The sequence below is a fragment of the Pan paniscus genome, chromosome 11 (assembly GCF_029289425.2).
Source record: "Pan paniscus chromosome 11, NHGRI_mPanPan1-v2.0_pri, whole genome shotgun sequence".
Taxonomy (NCBI): domain Eukaryota; kingdom Metazoa; phylum Chordata; class Mammalia; order Primates; family Hominidae; genus Pan; species Pan paniscus.
Genome location: NC_073260.2, coordinates 12,469,032 through 12,496,739, shown reverse-complemented (window position 1 = coordinate 12,496,739; position 27,708 = coordinate 12,469,032). Strand labels below are relative to the sequence as shown.

Below are 27,708 nucleotides of genomic sequence, written 5' to 3'. Positions count from 1 at the left end.
CAACGGTTTGAAGATTGGGGTGTCCCCAAGGGTCTGGAAATGCACATTTTTTGAGGCATGCTCTGTGACATGGGTTTTATAACAGTGAGTTGGGAATTTTCACCTCCGTTTTGTTTTGTTTTTGAGACAGGGTCTTGCTCTTTCACCACTGCTGAAGTACAGTGACACGATCATGGCTCATCGCAGCCTCGACCTCCCGGACTCAAGCGACCCTCCCACCTCAGCCTCCCCAATAGCTGGAACTACAGGCATGTGCCACCAAGCCTGGCTAAGTTTTAAAAATTTAGATGGGGCCTCCCTATGTTGCCCAGGCTGGTCTCAAACTCCTAGGATCAAGTGAACCTCCCGCCTCGCCCTCCCAAAGTGCTGGGATTACAGGCGGGAGCCACCTCCGTTTTGAGAGAGAGAAAACCTGCCCAAGGTGGTAAGTCAAGAGACCCCCTATGACAGGTCCCCAGAGCCCTGCTGCTAACCACTGCACCTTGCTGCCTTCAGCTGCCCTGCCAGGAGCAGCTCGGGTGCGTGGCAAGCGCCTGAAGAGATGCAGGAGGGAGGGTCTTGGAAGGGAGGGCTGGGCTGGGGGCAGGCCCCCCAGTGCTGAGGGGGTCGAGGGTCCTGGGCTCTCTCCCACCCGTTCGATTCCGGGAGCCCCTGAAACGCGCCCCACTGCACCGCCCTTCTCCCGCCAGCAGGGGGCGCCGAGGAGAGCGCGGGCTGAAGGCAGAGCCGACGCCGCTTCCCGGAGTCGGGACTCCGGGGTCCAGACCAAGGCTGCCGCTAGCCCGCGGCGAGGCTCTGGGACGACAACCGGGCGGGACTCAGGACCCCGGGACCCGGCTAGAGGTCCGCCGCGCAACGCCACCACCCGGGTTGGCGCCTGCCCGGAAGCGCGGGCGCCCAGGGGGCGGGGCCGGGAAGCGCTTCCGGGGGCGGGGGGCGCGGGCTGGGGCGGCAGCCGGAGCGGCGGGGACGGGCCTGGCGCCGGCGGCGGCGGAGGGGGCGCCGCGGGCGGGCGATGTGAGCGCGGCGCTCTGGGCAGGTGAGGCACGCTGGCCGGGGGCGGCGAGCAGCGGGCTAGGCGCGGGCGGGGCGGGCGGGGCGGGGGGCAGTCCCCGGGCCGCTGTCCGGCTCCCTCTGGGCGCGGCGGGGCGGGAGCCTCCGCGCCTGGTCAGTCCCGCGGGCAGGCGGCCGGCGCGGGCGGGAGCCGAGGCCGGGCGGGGTCCGGAGGCCCCGGGCACCTGCTGGGGTCAGGCGCGCGCCCCCGAGGGGCCAGCTGTGCTCGGTCCTGGAGTCCCGGCGCCGCTGGCCCGGCTGAGGGTCGCGCTTGGGCAGCTGCCTTGGGCTCCCAGCCTCCGCCCGGGGCGTCTCGGGATCCCCAGCTTCCGGGCCCCTAGTCCTGGGGGCGCTCCCTTTTGTACGGGGAGGGAGGGCAGATGGTTGAGTTCCCTGGAGAGCCGGCCGGGCCAGGGGTCGGCCCTTCGGGTGGCTGCCACGGAGCCGCTGCCTCACGCCACCGCCTTCCTCCAGGTAAACAGGCGGCGGCGACGGGTTGCGCTTGGCCCCAGACGTCTCCGTGGTCGCTCGCGCTCAGTTGGTCCTGCCATTGCGGAGGGCTGGGCTGGGGCTGACCGGGTTGTAAACAGTGCCCTTCTAGGCCAAGTGGCTGTGCTTTCAGGGCGGCACTCGTCTGGGAGTCTCTGTCTTGAGGCCTTCCGCAAGCCCCTTCCATGCTAGGACTCAGTTTCCCCATGTGATCATTGAGGGTTTCATTTAACTCTCTAAGAACCCTTCTGGCTCTGCCATTCCGTGTATGTCTCAAATTGGAAGGGCTGTCCCTGGTTCAAGATACTGGGCAGTTTCGCTGAAGACTTTGTCAGTGTGGACTTTTTAAGCCACTTACTGCATTTTGTTTCAGACAGGCTTTAAAATGATTTCAAGAAGCGTTTTCTAAACCTCACCTTAATCCTCATTCATCCCTTGCTTTTGTCCCTAGTAGTAGTTAATCACATTCCGCCGAGTTTTTGCATGCAGAATTTTTTGTTGTTTATATTTGCCCATTTTCTCTTTGTTCCCTAGTCCAGGCCCTCTTTGCTTCACATCTGGATTATTGCAACAGCTTCTAAGCTGGTCGCTGACTCCAGAGGTTCCCCCCTCCCCCATCCTTCCTTTATGCTAAAGCCAAACTTACTATAGGAAGTCAAAAAATAGTTGAGTGCTTGCTTGCTTATTAAATGGCAAGATGCTGTTCCATGTGGTGGGAAAGTAGTAGAAGGCACACTTACAGTCTCCAAGCAGCTTTACACAGGGTGCTGAGACATTACTTATGAAAAGGTAATTTTGATGAGACAAGGCTGTGTGCTGTAGAATTAAGAAGGAGAGATGGAGGTCACTGTAGGCCGAGTGGTTAGGGAGGGTTTAGTGAGGGGGCGGGATTTGAGCCGGGTGTTAAAGGATGAGTAGCATTCAGATAGGAAAAGAGGAATCAGGCCCAGTGATCCTATGGAGTTAGTGAATAGACCAGTCTCCTGGCAGAGAAGGGTTCATATACGAGGGAAGTAGGAGGAGAGGTGGGCCGCGGCTAGTTCCTCAACTCAAACACTAGGTCAAAGTTGAAACTACTGAAGGCATTGGTGAAGAAGCTAGAGGCCAGGAGATCAGTTAAGAGGCCACGGCAGTTATACCACTGTTCAAAGCTGAGTAGTGGCCTCTTGCCTGCCACGGTATGTCCAGCCACCGCCCACCCTGTCTTTTCAAGACTCTCCGTGGTTTGGCCCCACCCCACCTATCTGAACCTTATTCTCTGCTTCTCCAAGTCTGTCCCCTGCAGAACTGAGTTAGTTACGGCTTCTTGGGTTTTGCTTCTGTTGTTCCCCATTCTGAAGCACTGGCCTCCTTTTTCTTTTCTGTGCAAATTCTCCATTTCACTTCCTTCAAGCCCCTGCTGCAGATATACTTCCTCCAGAGGGTGTTCCCTGACTTCCCTGCCCCCATGGCTTTGTGGCACTCGGATTCAGCACTTGTTCCTTGGCTGTTGAACTTGTTCTTGTCCCAACTGGAGTGGGAGTTTTTTTAAGGGCATTGTGTCTTAATACTCCTCTCGGAGACCTTATAGTATCTAATACTGGGGCTGGACTTCTATAATAGGTACTCAAATACTTCCTGATTTTTGTTGGTAAACAACTTTTTGTTTTGTTTTGTAATTTGCCTTTTTTTTTTTTTTAAGGAGAATCTGTTTTTATCAGCTTTCTGTGTCATAGATAAGTGATATGTAATGCTACCATTCAAGGTGGATGTTTTCAGCTTGCTCTCTTAGGGTGCAGAAAGCACAAAACGAATCTTTGAAACTTTAAAACGTTTCCCTCTGATCATGGGAAAAGGTAAAAGTCATGTGATTCTTCATTCGGAGGCTGTGGGGAAAGAACAGCAGCTTTGGAATCAGAGACCTGGGTTTGAATCCTAGCAAGTCTGCTTACCAGCTCTGTGAAGTTGAGCAATTTATCTAATGCCTCTGAGCCTCCGTTTCTTATTTGCAGTGTGGAGGATAATAAAATCCAATGAACTGTAAACGAAAATGGAACGAAGTAGAAAAATGTGCAGCACCTAGTAACTGCTTAGTACATTTTCATTATTGTTATTGTCATTATTGGGTGTACATTTATCAAGGTGGAGAAATGATAAGCTGCTGAACTGTGTACCTACTGAGTTTTGGATTTCTGCACCTCTGTGTCCCCCCACTTTTGCCTTCCATTTGAAGCACTTGTCTAAAATGTCAGTACCATGAATCTAGTTACGTTTTATTCCCGTTAATGTTCATGTTACTTTAGTTTAAATTCTGCTTAATGTTTTTCAAACTTCTTAATTGTGTCTATTTAATGTTTTGTAGCTGACAAACTGCTGAATTTAGCTTAGTGAAGGTCATCAACTGAACGCAGTTAAATTTCTAATGGTTATTTTCTGGTTGATGTTGATGGCAAGGAAAACCTCATGGAAGAATGCAAGTCAAGGTGAGCTTTTCTAATCCTTTTGTCATAAGAGGCAGGACTTAATGTATTTTCCAGGGCCAGTGCCCCTGAAATGCTAGCCAGAAGTAAGCAGATAAGATGCTGTGCCTTACTATTTTTTAGTTATTTGCCTTAAGAAAGCTTATTTTATCTGAAACAAATCCTCTCAATTAATGATTAAAATATGAAACATCTTTTTGCCTACTTCACTGACAGAAGTAAAAATAAGGGACATTTTGCAAAGAAATGACTGCAAACCACTTGAAGTACAACATATTGTGACCCCTTAATCATCACAGTGTCAGACCCAGCCTGACTTTGTGTGGTGGAACATCCTTAAATGAGAATTCTCTTTCTACTCGGAGTTGATCAGTAAGAATCCAGCACCAATAAAAATCCTGCATCTCACCAGTATGCCTGGATTAAAATCTTACTCTTATAAGAGATAAGAGTTCTGAGTCTGAGACTGACAAATCTAGGTCCAAATCCTGGCTCAGCCAGTCATTAGCTGAGTGACCTCGGGTAAGTTTCTCAGCCTCTCTGGGTTTGCTTCCTCGTCTGTAGAATGGGGATAACTGCAGCCTCTTAGTGTCGTCTAAGAGCTTACTTACCATACTGTACACAGTAGGAGCCTACTGACCGTTAGTCCTTGTCATTGCTAGTAAAATTAAAGAGGCCATTTCTCTCCTGCTTGGAAAGCTCAGAAGAAGCTTCTGATGATGTTTTGCATTGACTAAAAGACAAATCACACCCTCTTGGAATTAGTGTATCTGAGCAGACCTGGAGAATGTTAACGCCTTGGTAGGAAATGTAACAGTTTGGATAAAAATGTTCTTTCAGGCTCACATGAATTAATGCAGTAAGAACTCTAAACTTGTTTTCTTTTAAATTAGGATGAGTGCTTCATGAATATCCATCACAGAATGCCATTTTATTTATTTTTTTTTCTTGCATTGGGTTTCAGTAGCACCAGAATGTTTCACACAGCCCTGGTGTTATTTGACTGCTGCTTTCTAAAAGATTAGATTGTAGCTCATGACAGCTCAATTTTGGTTTTAATCTAGACCCAGGCAGAAATACCTAGAAAAGTTATTTTTATATAATTGTTACTTCTGTTACCGTGCCTTTTGTCTGCGGTGCTTCAATCTGTGGTCTTTTTAATGACTTTGTATGAAAATGAAAATTAGGGATCTTCAGGTTTCCAGTGCCTGCCAGAGAAAGCCTAGTTTGAGCTGTGTCTCAGGTATCAGCAAATGACTGAAGCCAGCAGGTGCAAATCTGGGTTTGGAATCATGAGCATCTTGATTGAGAATAATGGGTACCTCCTGGTGCCTTAAACAACTTCCAAATTTGTAACTTTCCTTTCTTTTCTTGGAAGTGTAACTGGATATTTTTAAACAAAGTGTAGCATCTTGTGGAGCAAATTAAACTGTTTATGGGTTAGGTTGGAATAAGCCACCTTGCTAGATTTTGCTGTGGGCAGAGACGATCCCGCATCTCTGGGGTCTCCAGAAGGAAAAGTTCAGAGCTGAGGGTGCGGCTGTAGTGGCAGTCCATGGATCTTGAGCCACCAGCTTGTTTTAGTTGACATGTACTGAGAGCCTCTCTGCCCCAGACACACTGCTGGGCTCTGGGCACGCAGTCCCTGCTCTCGGAGAGTTCACCGCCAGGAGTGGAAGCTCAGCAGTGAGGAGTCTCACAGAATCAGCACATTTCTAATTGTTCAGCTTTTACATTTTTACTTTTGTTCTGGTTGTTGATATGTGGAGACAGTTCCAAGGCTTTATCCAAGAAAGTTGTAGAGGAGATTTTAAGGCCCAGGTGGGTGTTTTGCCCAGATGGCATCTGAGAGTCCCTTCTTATTTTTAGGTTCTCTGCAGAATGGGTCAGCAGTGTGAGAGGATGTCATTAGTTTTCCATTGTTTCATTTCCTCACAGCTTAACAGAATAGGTGGTGCAGAATTTTACTTAAAGATACTAGCCAATGGGGCCGGGCGCAGTAGCTCATTCCTGTAATCTCAGCACTTTGGGAGGCTGAGGCAGGCGGATCCCTTGAGGCCAGGAGTTCGAGACCAGACTGGTCAACATGGTAAAACCCTGTCTCTACTAAAAACACAAAAATTAGCTGAACGTGGTGGCACATGCCTGTAATCCCAGCTACTCAGGAGGCTGAGGCATGAGAATCACTTGAACCTTGGTGGCGGAGGTTACAGTGAGCCGAGATCGCACCACTGCACTCCAGCCTGGGCACAGAGCAAGACTCTGTCTTAAAACAAAACAGAAACAAAACTAGTCAGTGGAAAGGCTTGAGGAGAGGGCTAGGTGAGGATGTTACCCCTTTCATCAGGTGCTGTGTTTCCATTCCTCTTTTCTAGGAGCAAACACCCTTTCTATTCTCAGCCTTCTCTTTTTTTATTTTCCCTCCCTGAGTAACCTCATTTTACCAAAACAATCCTCATTCAGTACATGGTCAATCCCAAATCAGTATCTTCGGGTCTAATATTTCTCTCTAGCTCCAGCCCCATATTTCCCACGACCCCGTGAAATACCCGAGCCCAGCTTGTCCTGGCTGAGCTACGTGGCCTCCGAGTAGACACCATGCCTCAGTCTCCAGGTGCTGCCGCCAGAATTCTGTTTGAGTTCTCTGAGTATTCAAGGCCCTCCACCTTCTGACTGTGGCCTTCTTCTTCCATGGCCTTCCTTGTCCCTGAGCTGGGGCCACTGCATGCTGCCTGCTCTACCCCAGACGCTGTTTGCATTCCCCTGTGCCCTGTTCCTGCTTTTCCTTCTGTCTGGAGTGTTCTTTTTTTTCCCTTTGAAATGCAAGGCCCTGTTCAAAAATATCTTCCTCCATGAAGTTTTCCTTTGTTCTATTTTGATTTTTTAAAAATCTTTTCGGTCAAAAGTAATCAGCCTTGTATTGTTCCTTGTAGTTCTTTGTTTCTGCCTCTATAACTGTCTGCTTGATGTAATAATTATCCATTTACAGCCCATCTTTCTCCTCTAGATTCCTTGGTTTAAAAAATTATATATTTGTAGGTACTAACCTACATGTCTTAAAAAAAAAATTTTAGTGAGAATAATAGTTATGTGATTTTTTAAATGCAAAGGTATAAAATAAAGTCTGTTTCCCTTCCCTCTCCTTAGTCCTTCCCCACAGTGACCACCATTAATAGTACCACATGGTTCCTTCCAAAATGGATACAGCAAGCAACGTAATATAATTCCTTTACAAAATGTACATGAAGGGAATGACATATATGCATACATATTAGTCTACATCTTGCTGTTTTTGGCTAAATCTTAGCACTCCTTCCATATCAAAGCATACAGATCTACCCACTCTTCTTAATAGCTGCGTAGTATTTCATTGTTGATTATATTTTTTGAAACCAGTTTCCTTTGGGGGTTCTTTTTTTTTTTTTTTTTTTTTTTGGTATAGCAAAGAAAAATTCTTAGTGGTCGTTCTCATATGTCTCTCTTACACTTTTGTAGGTCCTATATATTAGTAGGCTTAATTCCTCCCCGTTATTTGTGGACCAAAAGGTAAATGCCTTTTACATTTTGATAGATATTACCAAATTATTCATTCCTCAGGACTACACTTGCCAGCTCTTTTAAACTGTGTGCAAGGCTGATGGGTTAAAAATGGTATCTCATTATTTTTTCTTTTTGTATTTCAGATGTCTTTAATCAGAAGTAAATTTTAGCATCTTTGCTTCTTTTTCTGTCATTTTTCTTTTTTTTTTTTTTTGAGCTGTTTGTATCCTTTGCCCATTCTCCCATAGGGGTTTTTTTTGTGTATGTCACCTAATTTGATATATAAATTAAGGAATTTGGAAAGTAGTTCTTTGTCAAATATGCATGTATTTTTCCTCAATATATCATTTATCTTTTGGCTTTTGGAGAAAAGGGGTATTTTTTTTGTCATGTACTTTTACGTTGTCGAATGTATTTGTCTTTGCCTTTGTGGCGTCTGAGATTTATGTCATGCTTGGAAAGGCCTTTGTGTCAGTGTTATAAATAAATTCACCCATGTTGTCTTTCTTTTTTTTTTTTTTTTTTTTTGGTGATAAGTCTTTTTAAAATACTGGCATAGGAATAGAATGGCATTAAATGGAAAGTAATGAGATCCTCCATACATTCCTTGGTGCTTTATAAGAAATTGGTTGACATGTGACACCTTTGAAAATTCAAAGGAGCTGTGTTTGCCATTGGTGGGCCATGGTATTTTATGTGACCCTCTAATGTTACATATAAGGGCAGTTATTGCCTTTTTGCCTCTTTTACTAACTCAGTGAGGGTGGGGAGCTGAATGGAAGAGCAGGGGCTTGAGTTACTGGTTTCTGTTCACCCTTCTCAGCCTCAGCCGTGAATGTGACATGATGGTCGCTTGCTTTTCCTGTTTTTGTCGAGTGGCTTTTTGTTCTTAAGCCCCTTTGGGTAAAATGCGTTAACCTGGATTGGGAGGTGTCTCTCCCTTGTGTGTTGTTGCAGAGCAGCCTCTTGCTGGCCTGATGCATGGGCGCAGTGATGGATTCTGTAGCTTTTTTGAGTGGGATCTTGCGAAGATGTCAAGCAGCATTACTTACCAAGCCTGTCGTCATATGGTCTCGCATCAGACCTTAATTTTCTTTTCAGCGCATCCATGCCTGCTTATTTCCAGAGCCCCCGCTTTGGCTTTGGACTTCAGGTCTGTAGGAGGAGTGTCCCAGGATGGCTCGTGCGGTCATTTCCAGGCAGTGCCGCTCTCCCTGTGGCTTGTACCCACAGTGCCTCACTGTGTGAGTGGCCTCCTGCTCTGGTTGCCCAGCCGGCCATCACTCCACAGCGTGTGTTCATTTCTCCCAAAGCTGCTCGCCTTCAGCTGTGCTCCCCTTTGCAGTGTGGCTTCCATGTCTGCCGTCCTCTGGTGCTTTCAGACTTGGCTTCATCACTGCTTGGTCAGTCCTGGAGGGCCCCTCACAGTTTGCTGTTGCTTTCAGGGCGCCGGTCTCAATGCTGCTTTGAATCCTGTTGAACTTGGGCTGAACCCTGTGTCTTCTTGGCAGCATCTGCTCTCTGTGACTTTCACCTTCAAACACCAAAAGGACCGGTTTACTTGAGCCCTAGATCTGTGGTTTCTAATTAATTGAGGCTTTCGCATGTAAAGATAGCTTTTTATTTAAAGCAAGTAGAGTGAGCCAGGGTCCGGGGCTCTGAGGAGGAAAGGGGGATCAAAGCTGTGAATATGGAGGGCATGATACACGGTGGCTGTGGGGCCCACCTGGAACATTCTTCTCCTCATAACCCTTCTGCCAGTGATTCTGGTCTAGAAAAGAGGGAGATTTTGCTCTACAAAGAGGGTGCTTCACTAAACTCCTACAGCTGAAATTGCTTGGTCACAGCGAATATGCAGATGTAATCTTGATGGATATTACTAAAATGCCCTCATTTGCCCTTCTCTATTCTGGGCAGCAATAGGGAGGATGTTTGCCCACCCCCCACCCCCCCCTCCCCCATCTCCATCCCTTTCCTTGACACTGTCCTAGGGCAGGAATGTAACACAGGTCCAGCTCGCTAGGGATAAGGGGTTGTTGTATAGGGACCTAGATACGCACACTTCAGAAGGGTCCTGGGAAAGTCAGCTGCTTGGATCCTTGGTTTCCTCATCTTTAAAATGGGAGCAATTGTACCTGCCTTAAGGGGCAGATTGGGAGGATTCAGAGACATACTGCATCCTAAGCCTTACTTACGACATGCCTGGCATGTATCACACATTCAATAAAAGCTGGTCATGGATGATGATGGTGGTGGAGTGACTCTGCCAAGTAAAGGGGGAAGGCTGAGGGGTGTGGCAGCAGGGGCAGTCATCCCCTTTTACAGTAGCCCAGGCTGGTGTGGGGGCGGCTGGGTGCCTGGAAGTAGGAGAATGTCGGTCCTGCCCACGTCAGAGGTGGTCCTTCCCAGAAGCTACCTGGGAGACCAGTGGTGGCCTTGTGTGGTCACGGCAGAGGCTGTGTGTGAGGTGAAAGCTATTCCACAGGTGTGAAATTATTCTCTTTCTTTGTAAGAAAGTAAGAATTTGGAAGTAAGAAATTAAAGAAATTGAAAGAGCAGAAAGATTGTCTTTCCATTGATTGAGTGAACAGAAGAGACCTGTGAAGAAGTTGAGGAGGTGACAATTTTGAACTTACCAAAAAACCATTTCAACAAAGTTCTATCCATGTGTATTTTTTAAAAGAAGTATTTCACATTCTTTTTCCAGAGTATAGTTTTTATAAACAAAAACAGAATTTTTGTTAAAATACGTATCGATACTGAAAATAAATCCAGCTTGTATGTGCTTGTTTTTTAAATTAAAATAATAGCAGTGTAAATGTCTAATTTGGGTGTGGTTTTTTTGCCTAGAATAATGTGACAGAAACACCTATGATTAATCTCCTGAATTAAAGAGTTCTGGTTCTGATGGTTTTAGTGAGTGGAATAATCAAATTCATTATTGTTTTCTGAGGCAGCTGCAAACTTAATCTAAATGAAAAACTAATATAAATCACTACTCTGCATTATCAAAAATGAATTCCATTCCCATCTCTCTGAGTGGGGAGGAATCTGCATTAAGCCTCTATCAAACTGCAAGACTGGGACTTGTATTCGTCTTTGAATTCCCTTTGGTTTTCTGTATGTAAGAGATTGATATTGAGTGAATATTTCCTATAAATGTAGGAAAAATAATTTAAATTCCCAGTCAGTGTGCCATTTAGTGATTGCAATTAAATCTAATACTTGCAGCGCATGACAAAAGGCTAATTTCCTTAATTTGCGAAGAGCTCTGACAAATCAATAAAAAAGGCAAATAAGGGCAAAGGATATGAGTAGGCAGTTCAAAGACAAACTTAGACAAATTGCCATTAAACATGAGAAAAGATATCAACCTCATTTATAATTAAACAAATGCAGCCGGGCGCAGTGGCTCATGCCTGTAATCCCAGCACTTTGGGAGGCCGAGGTGGGTGGATCATCTGAGGTCAGGAGTTCAAGAACAGCCTGGCCAACATGGCGAAACCCCGTCTCTACTAAAAATACAAAAATTAGCCAAGTGTGGTGGCTTGCACCTGTGGCCTGAGCTACTAGGGAGGCTGAGGCAGGAGAATCACTTGAGCCTGGGAGGCGGAGGTTGCCTTGAGTGGAGGTTGCACCACTGCACTCCAGCCTGGGCCACAGAGTGAGACTCTGTCTCAAAAAAAAAAAAGCAGCACATCAAAACAATGAGGTACATCTTTCACCTATCAGTTTGGCTGAAAAAGTGAAAGGGTTCGATACCCATTGCTGGCCGCTATGGGGAAGGAGGCCCTTCCCTGTGAACAGATAATTGCTGCTACCTCTTAGAGGGTAATTTGGCATTATCAACTGAAATGAAAAATTTACCACAATTCTGCTAGAAGTTGAGGCCACAGATTTATTTACATAAGAAAGCCAAGATGTAAGTGAGGGGTGTGTGTGTGTGTGTGTGTGTGTGTGTGTGTGTGGAGTGGGGGTGACATTCTGTGTTTGTAGTGGCTTTCTTAGTATCAACTGGGAACTGGTTAAGTACGTTGTGATATAGCCATCCATGGAATACTATGAAGTTAGAAAAAAATAGGTCAATGTGTATGTGCTGCTATGGAAAGATTTTCTTTTTTTTTTTTTTTGAGATGGAGTCTCGCTCTGTCGCCAGGCTCAGCTGACTGCAACCTCCCCCTCCCAGGTTCAAACAATTCTCCTTCCTCAGCCTCCCGAGTAGCTGGAATTACAGGCGTGTGCCACCACACCCAGCTAATTTTTATATTTTTAGTAATCTTGATCTCTTGACCATGTGATCCGCCCACCTCGGCCTCCCAAAGTGCTGAGATTACAGGCGGAAAGATTTTAAGCTATATTAAATAGATTTCTTTAAAGTAGGATACAGAACAGTTTATGCTGATAGATGTTGAAAATTTTCTCTGAAAGAATACCCCAAAACTCCTACCAGTGATTATCTTTGGGAAGAGGGGCTGGGGGAAAGTTTTATTATTTCTGTTCTATGATCTGAAGTTCTACCATATGCATATATTTTATTTTAAAGATAAAATTAATTAAAAATTGGCCAGGTGCAGTGGCTCATGTCTGTAATTCCAGGACTTTGGGATGCTGAGGTGGGAGGATCCCTTGAGGCCAAGAATTCGAGACCAGCCTGGGCAACATAGTGAGACCGTGTCTCTACAAATTTTTTTTTTTTTTAAATGGAGATTCGCTCTTGTTGCCCCGGCTGGAGTACAATGGCACGATCTCGGCTCACTGCAACCTCCGCCTCCCGGGTTCAAGCGATACTCAGCCTCCCGAGTAGCTGGGATTACAGACGCCCGCCACCATGCCCGCCTAATTTTTTTTGTATTTTTAGTAGAGACGGGGTTTTGCCATGTTGGCCAGGCTGGTCTCGACCTCCCAACCTGAGGTGCTCCACCCGCCTCGGCCTCCCAAAGTACTGGGATTACAGGCGTGAGCCACCGCGCCCAGCCTACAAAAATTTTTTTTAAAAGCTGGGCACGGTGGTGCGTGCCTATAGTCTATAGGGAGCTATAGCTTTAGGGAGGATAGCTTGGGCCTAGGAGGTTGAGGCTGCAGTGAGCCAAGATTTTGCCACTGTACTCCAGCCTGGGCGACAAAGTGAGATCCTGTCTCTAAGAAAATGTAATTCAAAATTGATCTAACCTAGGTGTAGGCCCACTGACATTCCACACAGGGGAGAAAATCAAGAGCTTCAAGAAACCAGTGAGTAGCCCATGTTGTAAAGCTGCTAGTACAGAGGGATAGAGGATCATATTTGAACTTGAATTGTGCCTACGTAAGAGGCTCTGACCTCCTCTATCCTGGGATCACTGGACCTGATAAATCCACACATGGAGTGTAGAACTTGTGATCGATGATGAGTTTCTCTTCCTTTAGTCTGGTCATATGGCTCAGACTGAAATTAACTAAGTTCACTATGTGCCAGTCATTTAGAAGCTTCTTGTTCAAGAGTGTGGCTTGTTAGCAGCTCTAGGGGGGAATCTTTGAATCTCATTGTCACTGTGGAAAGGAAGTGTTAATGTAAGGGAGAGGAGAGCAAAGCACTTCCTTTCTCATATTGCAGAAAAATGGAATCCCACTCTTAGGTGTTAATCATGGCGTTCCGTTTTTCTCAGTGATTATCTTTCAAGTGTAGTTCTCCACCTTTCTTCTGAGAAGTAGATAAGAAAAAAACACACAGAGGAGGGGGAAGCCTCATTGGGAAGCCGCTTTCAGTTGTACATTCTATTTCAGAAATGCTCTGTTGCATTCCTTTCTGTACTGGTTTTTGCCCTGCAGTCCACACCTTTAAAAAGCCTGAACCCACCTTCCTTTTGTCCTTGCATTCCAAAAGTCACTATTTACACACCCCGTGTCATGAGAATGCTATGATGAGTAGGTAACATTTGCCTATTTGTTAGGTGCCAGCTGAGTTGCATTTTTATAAGTTTTGCCAATTTGAGAAAGAAGTATTTTGTCTCATGTTTATGCATTTATTTATTTTTGAGACAATGTCTCACTCTATCACCCAGGCTGGAGGGTAGTGGCACAATCTCAGCTCATTGTAACCTTGACCTCCAGGACTCAAGCCATGCTCCCACCTCAGCCCCCCGAGTACCTGGGACTACAGTTGCCCACCATCTTGCCTGACTAATTTTTGTATTTTTAGTAGAGACAGGGTTTCACCATGTTGGCCAGGCTGGTCTCAAACTCCTGAGCTCAAACGATACGCCTAACTCGGCCTCCCAAAGTGCTGGGATTACAGGCATGAACCACCATGCCTGGCCTCATATTGATGTTTGTTTACTGATGAAGTTGTTAAGCATTTTTTTTCTTTTCTTTTTTTGAGACGGAGTCTTGCTCTGTCGCCTAGGCTGGAGTGCAATGGCGCGATCTCGGCTCACTGCAACCTCCGCCTCCCGGGTTCAAGCGATTCTCCTGCCTCCGCCTCCCGAGTAGCTGGAATTACAGGCTCCCGCCACCATGCCCAGCTAATTTTTGTATTTTTAGTAGAGACAGGGTTGCACCAGGTCGGTCAGGCTGTTCTGGAACTCCTGACCGCAGGTGATTTCACCCGCCTCAGCCTCCCAAAGTGCTGAGATTACAGGTGTGAGCCACTGTGCCCGGCCTAAGCATTTTTTCTCTACATGTAAAGGCTATTTTTATTTCTTTTTAAAAGCCTCTGTTCATACATAGTCGCGTTTTTCAGTTGTTACATTTGGCTTTTATTGATTTGTGAGAGACTCTGCTGTGTATGTTCTTTTTTTTTTTTTTTTTTTTTTTGAGACAGAGTCTTGCTGTCTCCTAGGCTGGAGTGCAGTGGTGTGATCTTGGCTCACTGCAAGCTCCGTCCTCCAGGTTCACGCCAGTCTCCTGCCTCAGCCTCCCGAGTAGCTCAAACTACAGGCGCCCACCACCATGCCCGGCTAATTTTTTTTTTTTTTTTGTATTTTTAGTAGAGACGGGGTTTCACCGTGTTCGCCAGGATGGTCTCAATCTCCTGACCTGGTGATCTGCCCGCCCCGGCCTCCGAAAGTGCTGGGATTACAGGCGTGAGCCACCGCGCCCGGCCTCTGCTATGTATGTTCTAAGTATTTTTTATTGTTTTCTACCTCGGTGTTTTGTTTTGTTTTGTTTTTTGCTGAAAAGAATTTTTTTGATATATAAAAGTTGTATTTCTTCTGTAGTTAAACCTACGTTTCTTCTGGTATCTTTGTGTGCTTAGAAAAACCTCTAGAGGTTATTTTGGGGTATGCTGTGAAGAAGGATCTAAATTTATTATTAATTCAAATTCTCTAAGCAGCATCTATTTCAGTAATTCTCCCCTTTTTACTTACTTGAAATGGCCCGTGAGGCCATCTCAGTCTGATTTCTACCTTGACAATCTCACGTGGCTTCTGTCCTGCCCCTTGCGCCTTGTTCCAGCTGTGCACACACTTCCAGCACGTCCTTCCTCCCCAACCCTTTGTACGTGTGATTCCTTCTGTCTGGACAGTTTCCCTGCAGCACCCCGATGCCCACATGTATCTGACTAACCTTTACTTGTCCTTTAGTTCTTATTTAAAATAGCAGTTGTTCACATAGGCTTCTCTGACCACTCCCCCATCGTGAAAGATCTCATAGCTTTTATCATGGTTTATGATGAGAGAATTAAAACTGATGGATCCCTAGTGCCTGACACTTAATACATACTTAGCCGATGAATTATAGCCCAATCACACATTTTGACATCTATAAGTTTGGTTGTATTTGTCTATTTCTAAAATTTCTTTAGTATTCTAGATCTGCACTATCCAGTTTGGTGGCCACTGACCACAGGCGACTGTTGAGCGCATGGAATGTGGTTAGTCCAAACCGAGCCATGCTGTGTGTAAAATACACATCAGATTTCAGAGACTTAGTGTGAAAAGAATGTAAAATGTCTCAACTTTCTGATATTGATTACATGCTGCAGTGATGTATTGGGTTATATAAAATATTACTACAATTTATTTTTTTAACTTTTAAAAAATGTAACTACTAGAAAGCACTAAATTACACATGCAGTGTCTTATATTTATGTTGGACCACAATGTTCTAGATGAATTTTAAAATCATTTTTTCGGATTTCTAAGAAAAGATTTCATCAGGCTATGTTATATTTATAAATTAATTTTGGGGGAGAGTGTCTCTCTTTACGATATTGAATCATCCTGCCAGAAGCGTGTTCTCTCTCTTCATTTATACAGGCTTTTGTCCATATTAAAATGAGTTGTATTTTTCTTGTTGACCTTGTTTTTTGCTTATCTTCCCCCACCCCTAGGTATTTTCTGGTTCCTGTTGCTATATTGTTGGTTGCACCTTATTGTCATTATCTTACCTGTTTTTATGTATAATTTTTTGAAACCCTCTACTTAGTAGATGCCTATTCTGACATTTTCCAAGTGATTCTCTTGGGTTTTCTCTGTAAATAATTTGCATATTATATCTGCATGTAATAGTAATTTTGTCTCTTTTTTAATGGCTACTTGCCTTAATGTTACTTTGGCTAGAAGTTCTAAAATAATGTTAAGTGAGAGTCGTGATGGCAGATAACCTTGTATATCTTCCCAGGCACTGATGGGAATGACTGCACTAAAGTTTTACCAAAGTGTGCTCCAGGGAACACTCATTCTTGGGAATATTAATATGTGTACCTTGAGAGAACAGTTCCACCATGAAATGAGTTTGCAAACTGCTGAGTTAAGCAGGATTCTTGTCCGCAGGACTTTTCTGATGGGATATTATGCCAATGTGTGTTTTAATCCCTAGGAGGTGAGGATATTGGGGCTAGCTATTGGGCTTGGGTTCTACTAAATGCATTTTGGGAAATGCAGACATCATGTTTCCTTTTTTTTTTTTTCCTTCCTTCCTTCCCCCCTTCCCCCCTTCCCCCATTTCCCCCTTCCCCCTTTTCCCCCTTTCCCCCTTTTCCCCCTCTCCCCCTTCCCCTTCCTTCCTTCTTTTCCCTGTTAAGTATACCAACATATGCAGTGTTTCCTTTTTAAGGATGATGTTGCTATTGGTTTGTAGTAGATACACTTTATTGTATTAAGAAAGTATTGTTCTGTTTCTAGCCTATTGAGTATTTTTGCCTTACTCTGAAAGGGCATTTAACTTTTTCTCACATGCATTTTTGACATAGTATTGATTTGGTCATATGGGTTTTCTCCTGTACTTATTGATGTTGCAAATTATATTCATCTATTTATTTCTGAAGATGTAGACATCCTTACATTTGTGAAGCAGCTGTTCTTGGTCATAATATATTATTTTAATAGGTTGTATTTGCTAGCATTTCTGTTAGGACTTTAAAATCTATTTATTTAGATGAAGTAGACAGTTTTCTCCTTTCTGCTATTTGTCATCTTCTGGTATCAGATTTGTGCCATATGAACTGAGATGCTTTAAATGTTTTTACATGCATCTAGAACAGTGTGAACGGCCTGAAGATCATTTGTGCCTTGGCACTTCTGTTTCTTATTTAGTTCTGCCAATTTATGTTATCCTAAAAATATGTTCATTTCATACAGATTTCAAATTGATTTCAATCATAAATCTAGGATAAATAAGGGCACAGTATTCCTCTTCGACTAAAATGTTTTAACTCAAATTTCGATGTGATAAAAAAAAATTCGGACATGATCTAGGCACATTTAACTGATCCTTTCCTGTGAGAGCCTTAGATTTAGTTGCACGTTGTTTTGTCTTAAAATTTAAAAATTCCGTCTGTGATTATGTGCTGTTTTTCTATATTAGTTATTTTCCTACTGTCTTTGGGCATCATTTGTTTTTCCTTTTCTGACCTCCTGAGTTCAGTCATTTCACTTGTTTTTAGTATTTATTGTTTAATGATAAAAACTCTTAAGGCACTGACTTTTCCTGTTACAGCTTTTTGTTGTTGTTGTTTTTCAAAACTCCCAACATTTCATTTTGAAAAACCTCAAACAGAAAAGGTGAGAAAATTTCACAATAAGTGCCCAGATATCCACCATGTAGACTTTACAATTGTTAACATTTTACTGTGTTTGCTTTATCACATATCTGTCCATCTCTTTTTTGGAGATACATTCTCAAGTTGAAGACATGAGTAAACTTCACTCCTAAACCCAGATTTTACGTGTTTTCTCATTGTCTAAGTAGTTTTATTCCATTTAGATTTTTTTCTGATCTAATACTTAGGAGGTGTTTACATTTCTGTTGGTCAGGTTTTAAAATATAATTGTTAGATCTGGTTTTGTTGTGTTTCTGTCAGAGGATGGAGCCGGGGCTATATATACTTAAGTAGTTCTGAGCAGTCTGGTGCTGCACATTTTAGGCCACAGGAAGGAAACCTGTTGTAGGTGTGCCGCAGCTGTGAGCGCTAGTAGAAGGTGATTCCTTTTGATGTGTCCATCACCCTTTCACTCTTGTTGTCTAAAATACCTACTGTTTAAAAACACTGTCTTGGCAGAGCGCGGTGGCTCACGCCTGTTATCTCAGCACTTTGGGAGGCCGTGGCAGGCAGATCACTTGAGGTCAGGAGTTCGAGACCAGCCTGGCTAACATGGTGAAACCCCATCTCTACTGAAAATACAAAAACTAGCTGGGTGTGGTGGTGCATGCCTGTAGTCCAGCTACTCAGGAGGCTGAGGCAGGAGTATCACTTGAACCCAGGAGGCAGATGTTGCAGTGAGCCAAGATCATGCCATTGCACTCCGGACGACAGAGCGAGACTCCATCTGTAAAAATAAAATAAAAATAAATAAAATAAAATATTGTCTAAAATAACTCTTCACTGGTCGGGTGTGGCAGCTCACACTTGCAATCCTAGCACTTTGGGAAGCTGAGGTGGGAGGATCACGAGCTCAGGAGTTCAAGACCAGCCTGGGCAACATAATGAGACCTCATCTCTAATAAAAAATAGTAATAATAGGCCAGTGTGGTGACTCTTGCCTGTAATCCCAGGACTTTGGGAGGCCGAGGGGAGCAGATCACCTGAGGTCAGGAGTTCGAGACCAGCCTGGACAACATGGTGAAATCCCGTCTCTTCTAAAAATACAAAAATTAACTGGGCATGGTAGCGCATGCCTGTAATCCCAGCTATTCGGGAGGCTGAGGCATGAGAATTGCTTGAACCTAGGAGGCGGAGGTTTCAGTGAGCCGAGATCACGCCACTGCACTCCAGCCTGTGCAACAGAGCAAGATTCTGTCTCAAAAAAAAAAAAAGTAATAATAACTCTTCACTGAAGGAGACTGAGCGTGGTAAGTCTCAGCCAAAGCAACCCAACCCAAAAGAGATATAAAGGTGTACAGAGCTGAAGGGCAAATACACAAATCAAGACAATAATACTGAAAAGGGTTTAGCTCCATTTATTGTATCCAGTGTGCTACAGAGTTGAAAAATACCAATCAGAAATACACAAGTAAGGTAGAACATTTTTAGATGAATTTAGTTTAGTTTTTTTTTTTTTTTTTTTTTTAGAAGGAGTCTCACTCTGTCCTCTAGGCTGGGGTGCAGTGGTGTGCTCTCGGCTCACTGCAACCTCTGCTTTCTGAGGTCAAGCGATTCCCCTGCTGCAGCCTCCCAAGTAGCTGGAATTACAGGTGCACAACACCACACCAGGCTAATTTTTGTATTTTTAGTACAGATGGGGTTTTACCATGTTGGCCAGGTTGGTTTCAAACTCCTGACCTCAAGTGATCCGCCTGCCTCAGCCTCCCAAAGTGCTGGGATTATAGGTGTAAGCCACTGCGCCTGGCCTGAGTTTAGTTATTTTTCACAAAGTACTTCAAACCCTCAAAAGTACTTGAAATGGGGAAATATTTTTCCTAAAAGGAGAACAATTTCTCAGTCAGAGCCAAAATAGTCCTACTATGTGTAAAATATTTTATTTTTGATCAAGATGAATATTAGGCAATTATGACATTAGGCTAATTGATCATTAGTTTATTTGGCTTTAGGTGAATTAACCAAAACATGAAAGACTAAAACAAGGGGAAGAATGCTTCAGGTAGATTTTAGGAGGTATGATAGCCACAATGGTATTGTCGTTGTAAGCTTGTGTTTATGCCACTTGTACTTAGTGAGGAGTCATTGGTGAATGATGCAAACTCTCTCTCTCCGCAGAGTACGCTTCATGTCAGTAGAAATGGACAGCAGCAGTTTTATTCAGTTTGATGTGCCCGAGTACAGCAGCACCGTTCTGAGCCAGCTAAACGAACTCCGCCTGCAGGGGAAACTATGTGACATCATTGTACACATTCAGGGTCAGCCATTCCGAGCCCACAAAGCAGTCCTTGCTGCCAGCTCCCCATATTTCCGGGACCATTCAGCGTTAAGTACCATGAGTGGCTTGTCAATATCAGTGATTAAAAATCCCAATGTGTTTGAGCAGTTGCTTTCTTTTTGTTACACTGGAAGAATGTCCTTGCAGCTGAAGGATGTTGTCAGTTTTCTGACTGCAGCCAGCTTTCTTCAGATGCAGTGTGTCATTGACAAGTGCACGCAGATCCTAGAGAGCATCCATTCCAAAATCAGCGTTGGAGATGTTGACTCTGTTACCGTCGGTGCTGAAGAGAATCCCGAGAGTCGAAACGGAGTGAAAGACAGCAGCTTCTTTGCCAACCCAGTGGAGATCTCTCCTCCATATTGCTCTCAGGGACGGCAGCCCACCGCAAGTAGTGACCTCCGGATGGAGACGACCCCCAGCAAAGCTTTGCGCAGCCGCTTACAGGAGGAGGGGCACTCAGACCGCGGGAGCAGTGGGAGCGTTTCTGAATATGAGATTCAGATAGAGGGAGACCATGAGCAAGGAGACCTATTGGTGAGGGAGAGCCAAATCACCGAGGTGAAAGTGAAGATGGAGAAGTCCGACCGGCCCAGCTGTTCCGACAGCTCCTCCCTGGGTGACGATGGGTACCACACCGAGATGGTTGATGGGGAACAAGTTGTGGCAGTGAATGTGGGCTCCTATGGTTCTGTGCTCCAGCACGCATACTCCTATTCCCAAGCAGCCTCACAGCCAACCAATGTATCAGAAGCTTTTGGAAGTTTGAGTAATTCCAGCCCATCCAGGTCCATGCTGAGCTGTTTCCGAGGAGGGCGTGCCCGCCAGAAGCGGGCTTTGTCTGTCCACCTGCACAGTGACCTGCAGGGCCTGGTGCAGGGCTCTGACAGTGAAGCCATGATGAACAACCCCGGGTATGAGAGCAGTCCCCGGGAGAGGAGTGCGAGAGGGCATTGGTACCCGTACAATGAGAGGTTGATCTGTATTTACTGTGGAAAGTCCTTCAACCAGAAAGGAAGCCTTGATAGGCACATGCGACTCCATATGGGAATCACCCCCTTTGTGTGCAAGTTCTGTGGGAAGAAGTACACACGGAAGGACCAACTGGAGTACCACATCCGGGGCCATACAGATGATAAACCATTCCGCTGTGAGATCTGTGGGAAGTGCTTTCCATTCCAAGGTACCCTCAACCAGCACTTGCGGAAAAACCACCCAGGCGTTGCTGAAGTCAGGAGTCGCATTGAGTCCCCCGAGAGAACAGATGTGTACGTGGAACAGAAACTAGAAAATGACGCATCAGCCTCAGAGATGGGCCTAGATTCCCGGATGGAAATTCACACAGTGTCTGATGCTCCCGATTAAGATGGTAAAGAAGTGCACCCAAACAAAGCACATTAATCAATGCATATTTGTGATTTGCTTTGTTGTAATCTTTGGTTTTCCCAACCATCTGGAAATCTCTTGGTCTCTTGGCAGTTTTTCTAAAGTTTCTGGATGGAACACTTCGTTGTGTTTATCCTTTTCCCCTGCCCTCCCTCCCCGAAGGAGCTCAAAGCATGAAGGGCAACGCATCCAGGGAAAACACAGGCTGACAGTATTCCTCTTTGGCTGAACTCTTAATCCAAAATCTGCCAGTGATTTAGCTATGCCAACTGGTTGACCCTCCATTCTCTGCCAAGAGGCATACTCTCTCTCATTGTGTGCGCTGGCAGCAGTGCACTTCCACGGAGGGAGATTAGGATGCCGTCAGCTGATACAAATGGGTAACCTTTTCTAATTTAAAATTCCTTTTAGGGGGTAGTTAGACAATTTATATATATATATAATAAAACTATTATTATATATATAGTATATATACATTTTCAAATTTGATTTTATTCTGGTTGAGGTGAATGTAAGAGGAATATATAATTTAATACAATGTGAACAGGGCTTCTGAGTCTATCTCATCCCTACCTAATATGTTAGGGTTTTGCCCCTTCATTTCCCTTACAAAAGAATGTTAGTAGGTTTATATTAATCATTGTGTCCAAAAGCAAGCAAAGCAAATCACAGTGTTCACAGCTCTGCTTCATAACAAATACATAAACCAAATGCCATAAAATTTCTTCAACTCTAGTTGGAAACCGTTTGGAATTTTTGTTAGTTGTCCAGCAGGTAAGCTGGATGACCTGTGGTGCTGACCTTTTTACATAGTGTAGTGTTATATTAGCCAACCCCAAAGGAGCAGTGGTTTTCAAGGTTTTTACTGGCCTACAAATCTACCTTCATTCCGTACTGTAGAAACATACATACCAGGTAACTAAATCGAATCACTATCATGAGTTAGTACTCACTCGCACTTAAGGAAAGGGATTTGTAGTTCTGTCTACAAAATTCTCCAAGCAGTGTTGTGGTTTTTTTTGTTTTTGTTTTTTTTTCTTTCTCTTTTCAAACAGCCAGTTCAGGTGCACAGCAACTTTTTCTACATGCAGTTCCCAGGGAAACTGCAGAACTTAGAATTTGTACTTTTTGTAAAGCTATACTCTATGGGAATTGCAAGCAATATATCTATCTTAGTATTGTGTGTGCTAATGAGAGCCTCAGTGGCTCCCCCACTCTCTCAGTGTTTCCTGCTTAAAGAACCAACAGTTTAAAAGCCCTCTAAGATACTCCGTGTCACCAAATCTGTGTGTCACCATTTTTTGGTCATGTGGTGCTATTTTTGTTAAGTGTCTTTTTAGGTCAGTATAGTTGTAGAAAATGTGAAATCTGATGGTAATAATGAATTATAATTGTTTTCCTCTCTTGAGTTCATAGCTTGAAAAGAGACCTCAAAAGCATGTGCTGGCAAACACATTACTGTATGAAAAGATACCTGAGTCCATTTGAATAATGTTTTATTAGTACTTTCGGAAATGTCTTCAGTTCTGTATTGTGTTCACATACACAAACAGGCTTTACAAGATTGCTTCGGTACTGTAAACTCTGGCAGAGAGTAATTTTGTAGGCAGTTTGGTGGTGAGTTTGTGCTGCAGGCTGCCTGTGGGATGTCAGCGTTCTGGTATCTGCCTGAGTGAGAACCTGGGCTCTGAGACGCACAACCAGTGCACCTCCGTAGGAGAACAGTGCAGCCACCTAAAAGAAAAACGAACGAAGGACCAGCCTCAGAGGCTAGAAGTTAAAGGAATACAGAATTAGATGTTTGCTGGTTTTCTGTGCTTTTTTGGCTCCTAAAATACCAATGGTGGATTTGTTTTTGTTTTTGTTTTTTGTTTTGAGAAATAAAAAGTCATTCAAGCCCTTTGTGTGTAATAGCCCCCAGGGGTGGCAGCTGTGCAGTCGCATCTCTTTAGCACACAGGATCTGTTCACGTGTGAACTGCTGCGCTACACATCAGTGTTAACTCCCTACAGATTACACTCTAATCCCGCTGCTCCCGAGGAGCGGCTTTGCTAAATCGGGTATATAGTATATGCCTTTTTCCTCGTCAAACTGCCTAAGTAGGGGTTCGTTCTCTCCCTGAAGCACTTGTTCAACTCCTGTTAAAGCCGCGTGCCTCAAGGGGAGGCTGGACCCCAAGTGTTTACCCACTTAAATATGTTCTGGGGTTTCAGGTAAATGTTTGTGGGGTTTTTTTTTCCTTAAATGAATAAGTTTGGTTTTGATTTTTTTTTAATTGAATGCAAAAAATTTGTGTTGTGATACAAATTAAGTTTGTGACAAGAAATGCCCAAATCCAAGGACATAAGAGGTCAAGCTCAGGGAAGGAACCTCCTTTTCACTCAGGCTTGGGGCCTTCAGCGAGGTTTCCAGAGCATTCCATGGTATGAGAGACAGTGAGGAGGGAGGGCACCTGGCGCGGGCACTTCCAGCGTCCTGGCTCTTGGCATTGTCCGTCTTAACCTTATTTACATGGAGTTCTTTGTATTTGTGAATCTGTTTAACTGGTTTGAGTTTACCAAAGAGTGACTTATCCAAAATTGTCTTTGACAAAAATATCCATTGCTTTGATTGTACAGTTCAGGTTCAAACATTGTAATGGGACTGTTAAGGGGCAGAAAATTGATTGAGTTTCTCTCTAAGAATCATGATTCCACATTTTGCAAGTTCCACTTGCTCCCATTCGTGTTGCTAACACTTTACCCTTTCCACTGCTCGCAGTGTTAAGAATGAATTCTCAAGCCATAACACAGTACTGTAAAGTTCCGCAGGGCTTCGAGGGAGGCAGCGCCTAGGCCAGCACGGAGCTGTGTAGCCTCTCTGAGCGTTCGCACTGTCATGCTTCCCAGGGGTGTGACTGGTGAGAGATTAACTCCGTTCAGATCGGGCAGCAGCAATTAATTGTGCCTTGCCGCATGAGGATGTGTCAGGAGGATTAACATGACCACAGAACCGAAACATTCTCTCCCTGAAGTTCACTTCACGTCTCCGCAGACGAAGTACGCTGTGTAACTCCTTAGAGCAACTCTTTTTGGAAAGCAAAGTCCCTATTTCTGTACAGTTTTAGGTTAGGTGTTTCATTTATAACAGATGCAGAAATCAATTAAGATAAAGTGATATGTGAAGAAATCTTTTACAGTAAAATATATCCTGAATTCATATAGGCTTGTTCATAATTGAGTCTCTTCTTGAGCTACCTTTTCAATATTAGACAATGTGAAGACAGTGACAGCGTCCTTTTCTAGAGATATTTAGCCTGTTATTACAAACTGTGAAGACAAAGAATTTTATACTTTTACTAATGTTTGTGGTTTTAAACAGTTATTTTCATTCTAATCAGTTCTCTACCCTCTAATTTCTACTAAAGCTGTAAATACATTTAGAAATTATATTTGTAAATACAGTATATGGAGACAAGTTAATTTTTTGGTCAGTGGAAAAAGCCTCCCAACCAATTGGCCCTGCCTTGGCAGTTGTGTTTTTTGTTGTTGTTGTTGTTTTAGTTTAGTTTTTTTTTTTTTTTAAACAGCAGAAAGGATACTGTCGGTTCACTGTTGAGCAGAATATACTGTAGAACGAAAATGATAATTTTTAAATCTTCCAGAGCATGAGTAAATGTCTTTTCTAATGATAGCAAATATAACCAACTCTTTGTTTTTCCCTTAGCCCAGACCATATAGACCTGCGTATTTTGTGTGTGGTTTTGTTTTTATTTTTGTTCTTACAGCCTAGACCCTAGGAAAAATTTGCAGGAACACAAAACAAGGGCTGGGGGGAAAATCATCTATGTGAATGAGCTTTACTTTAAAGAGATCAATGTATTTTATTTTATCAACTTTTTCTCTTAGTTACTGTGATTTTTGTTGTTGTTGTCCTCGTTATTGTTAAATTCTGTAATGGTTTCCTGTGAAGCCTCCACTGAAAGGGACTCAAATATGCAACACCTAAACTATTTTCCAAGGGCACATGCCCCTTGAATGGTGCTTCTAGACTGGTCAGGGTTATTTATTAAATTTTATATATGAAAGTATTGGGGAATTATGTAAATTCTTTATATGAAACTATCTAGTTCATAAATCATAGATTTCATATTACTCAGTGCAACTGAACTAAAAGTTCAGAAAAGTCATTCACATTGTTCCAAATTTGTAATGGTTGTCACATGTCACATGCGTCTTTTTCAGTAAGTGCCAGAGTGTTCCCACTGTTTCTGCCCAGTGCTTGACTTCTCGGCCCAGAAGAGAACCTGCTTTCTCTGGTTTCCTTCCTGAGTCTGGCACAGACAGGCCTATTGTAGTTCTTGATCAAGTCCTGGAGTCAGCCTTGCCTGGCTCTCCTTGTAGCAGATTCAGTCCACAGACCTCTTGCTGCCCCTCAGTGACAAGTATGCTGTGAATTCAACCTTTGGACTTGCTGCCCAAGCCTTTGGTTGCTGCCCTGACTATTGTAAGAGGTAAACTTACCTGGTTTGTTTGAGAATGACCATTTTCCTAATGTGAAAACCATCTCTCTCACCACTTTTATTAGTAGGGCTAACATTTTTTTCCGTTATAAATGGTTGAGCAATTTGAATGACTTAACACAGTGTCATTATCTTGCAATATAAACTGGTAACCTCACAACTCCACACTTCATCACCATATGAAGTAAATGAAGCTAGCTAAGCGGATGCTGTATCAACTAGTAACTTGCCATTAAGGATTATTTTATAGCATGAATTTAAGACTATTTATTCAAATGATATTTTACTCTTGTATTCACTTTGTTTTAGATTTGTGACATGAATATTTCAGTGCTGCTTAATTTTGTTCTGAATTCTTGTTTCTTGCTTGTAAATGGCTTTTTTATGGTATAAATAAAGTCAATGGACATTGCTGTTTGTAAATAAAAATGCTGCTAGAGCAAATGTGCTGTGGTCTCCCTCTGCGTGGGCCCCCTGAGCTTCGGTGAGTGTCAGTGGCTCTGACAAACATCTGCAGTGTCATAGTTTCTGTAATCACTGTTTTTGAAAGGTGAGGGTTTCCTAAGAAGCTCTTGTGCCACTATCGTGCTGAAAAGAAGAGAAAGAAGCGTGTATATTTCTGACCTCTTGTGTGGCGACTGAATTGTCGGCCTCGGTCTGCACCCAGGCACCCCCAGAACAAATCATGAATCCCTGCCCCTCGCGCCTGCAGAGAATATCTCTTGCTCAGTCGTCCACAAAGGGTGGGGTTGCACAGGCTCTTCTGTCTCCACTCAGCCAGTTAACTCCCCCTCCTCCTCCAGGTTCCAGCCCAGGGGCCCCTCTTCCCACCAGCAGCCCTCCAGGTCAGGCCCCTCTAACATAGCGTTTGTTGAACTGTGTTCCTGCTCTTTGGAGCACCTATTTCAGTTTGTAATAGGATATTCATTAGCGAGATGATTCAGTTAGTATTTCTGCCTCTAACCTGGAGGCGCCCTGACAGCAAGGGTTATAAACTCTTTTCTCTCCCTCAAGTATCCTCAGCACAGGACCCGGCACCACAGTAGGCACTCGGCAGTGTTCGTTGAGTGAATGAGCTAATGGGTGTCTCCCGAAGGGTCGCACAAGGCAGTGTGGCTGGGATGCAGGCAAGATTGACCTCAGCTCCTGTGGGGCTGCGAGGTGACCTGCTCCTTACCTGTAAGTAAGGGCTGCTGTTAAATGCTCACCAGGCCTCCTCCAGGGTGAGATGGGCGGTGAGATGGTGCACAGCAGGAAAGGTCCCTGCAGGAACCAGCTTCACCTGCTAGCTAGGGGCCCGGGGATTCCTGAGGGAGGCAAGGGAATGCTGGAGAAAGTGCATGGGCTAGCATAACTGAAGGCCTGGCTGTCATCCCTGCCTTTGACTGTGACTTTTAGCAAGCCACTTGCCTTCGTTAGCCCCAGTTTGACTCTGGTGACTCTGAAATGTGAGGCAATGGCTTCTGATGAATTTGCTTACTCCCTAAGGCCGGAAAAGTAGCGCCACATCAAGAAACGGGCGAGCTTCTTCTCCAGCAGGGTTCGAGGAATATCCCAAGGGGGTAGGGTCCTGGAAATAGGAGCATCAACTGAGGCCAATGCACTGAGTCGGAGCAGATGTTGTGTAGACCGCACTGAACTGCATTGCTGGCAAAGGCCATTGGCAGTCGTTGGCTCATCTTTCATTTGTCCTGATGTCAGACCTATCTTTACTCTGGTTTCTTCCAATTATAATTCATACAATTGTTGACCAAGCCTGGGTGGCTTCAGGGATGCTTATGAATATTATAATGTCACAGGACAACCACTAATCCCCAATTGTCTGCTAGTTTTCACCTCTGTTTCCTGGACCATTTCCCTCAAGCTCCTCAATCCTCAGTGGCTGTTTTTTTGTTTTTTTTTTTCCTGAGACAGGGTCTTGCTCTGTCACCCGGGCTGGAGTGCAGTAGTGCGGTCACAGCTTTCTGCAGCCTCCACCTCCCGGGCT

The 27,708-nt window shown here is 44.3% G+C and overlaps 1 protein-coding gene across 3 annotated transcripts; it reads left to right on the top strand.

Moving 5' to 3' along the window:
- Positions 1-938: 938 nt before the first annotated feature.
- On the top strand, positions 939-26,165 carry ZBTB34 (zinc finger and BTB domain containing 34). Of its 3 annotated transcripts, none has more exons than XM_034929076.3 (3): positions 939-1,039; positions 3,884-4,004; positions 19,675-26,165. In XM_034929076.3, the coding sequence occupies exons 2-3, from the start codon at positions 3,985-3,987 to the stop codon at positions 21,197-21,199; spliced, it is 1,545 nt and encodes a 514-aa protein (XP_034784967.1). In that variant the 5' UTR covers positions 939-1,039; positions 3,884-3,984; the 3' UTR covers positions 21,200-26,165. The 3 variants fall into 3 exon arrangements, with proteins under 3 accessions (XP_034784967.1, XP_034784968.1, XP_054973574.1); XM_055117599.1 differs by lacking the exon at positions 3,884-4,004 and adding an exon at positions 14,504-14,627 and having other exon boundaries at positions 972-1,039; XM_034929077.3 differs by lacking the exon at positions 3,884-4,004.
- Positions 26,166-27,708: the final 1,543 nt, after the last annotated feature.

Bases quoted from the DNA above. Each gene is read 5' to 3' on its own strand.
- ZBTB34 (XM_034929076.3), top strand. From the start codon at position 3,985: ATGGAAGAATGCAAGTCAAG. The intron at 4,005-19,674 runs GTGAGCTTTTCT...CTCTCTCCGCAG, and splicing joins ATGGAAGAATGCAAGTCAAG to AGTACGCTTCATGTCAGTAG.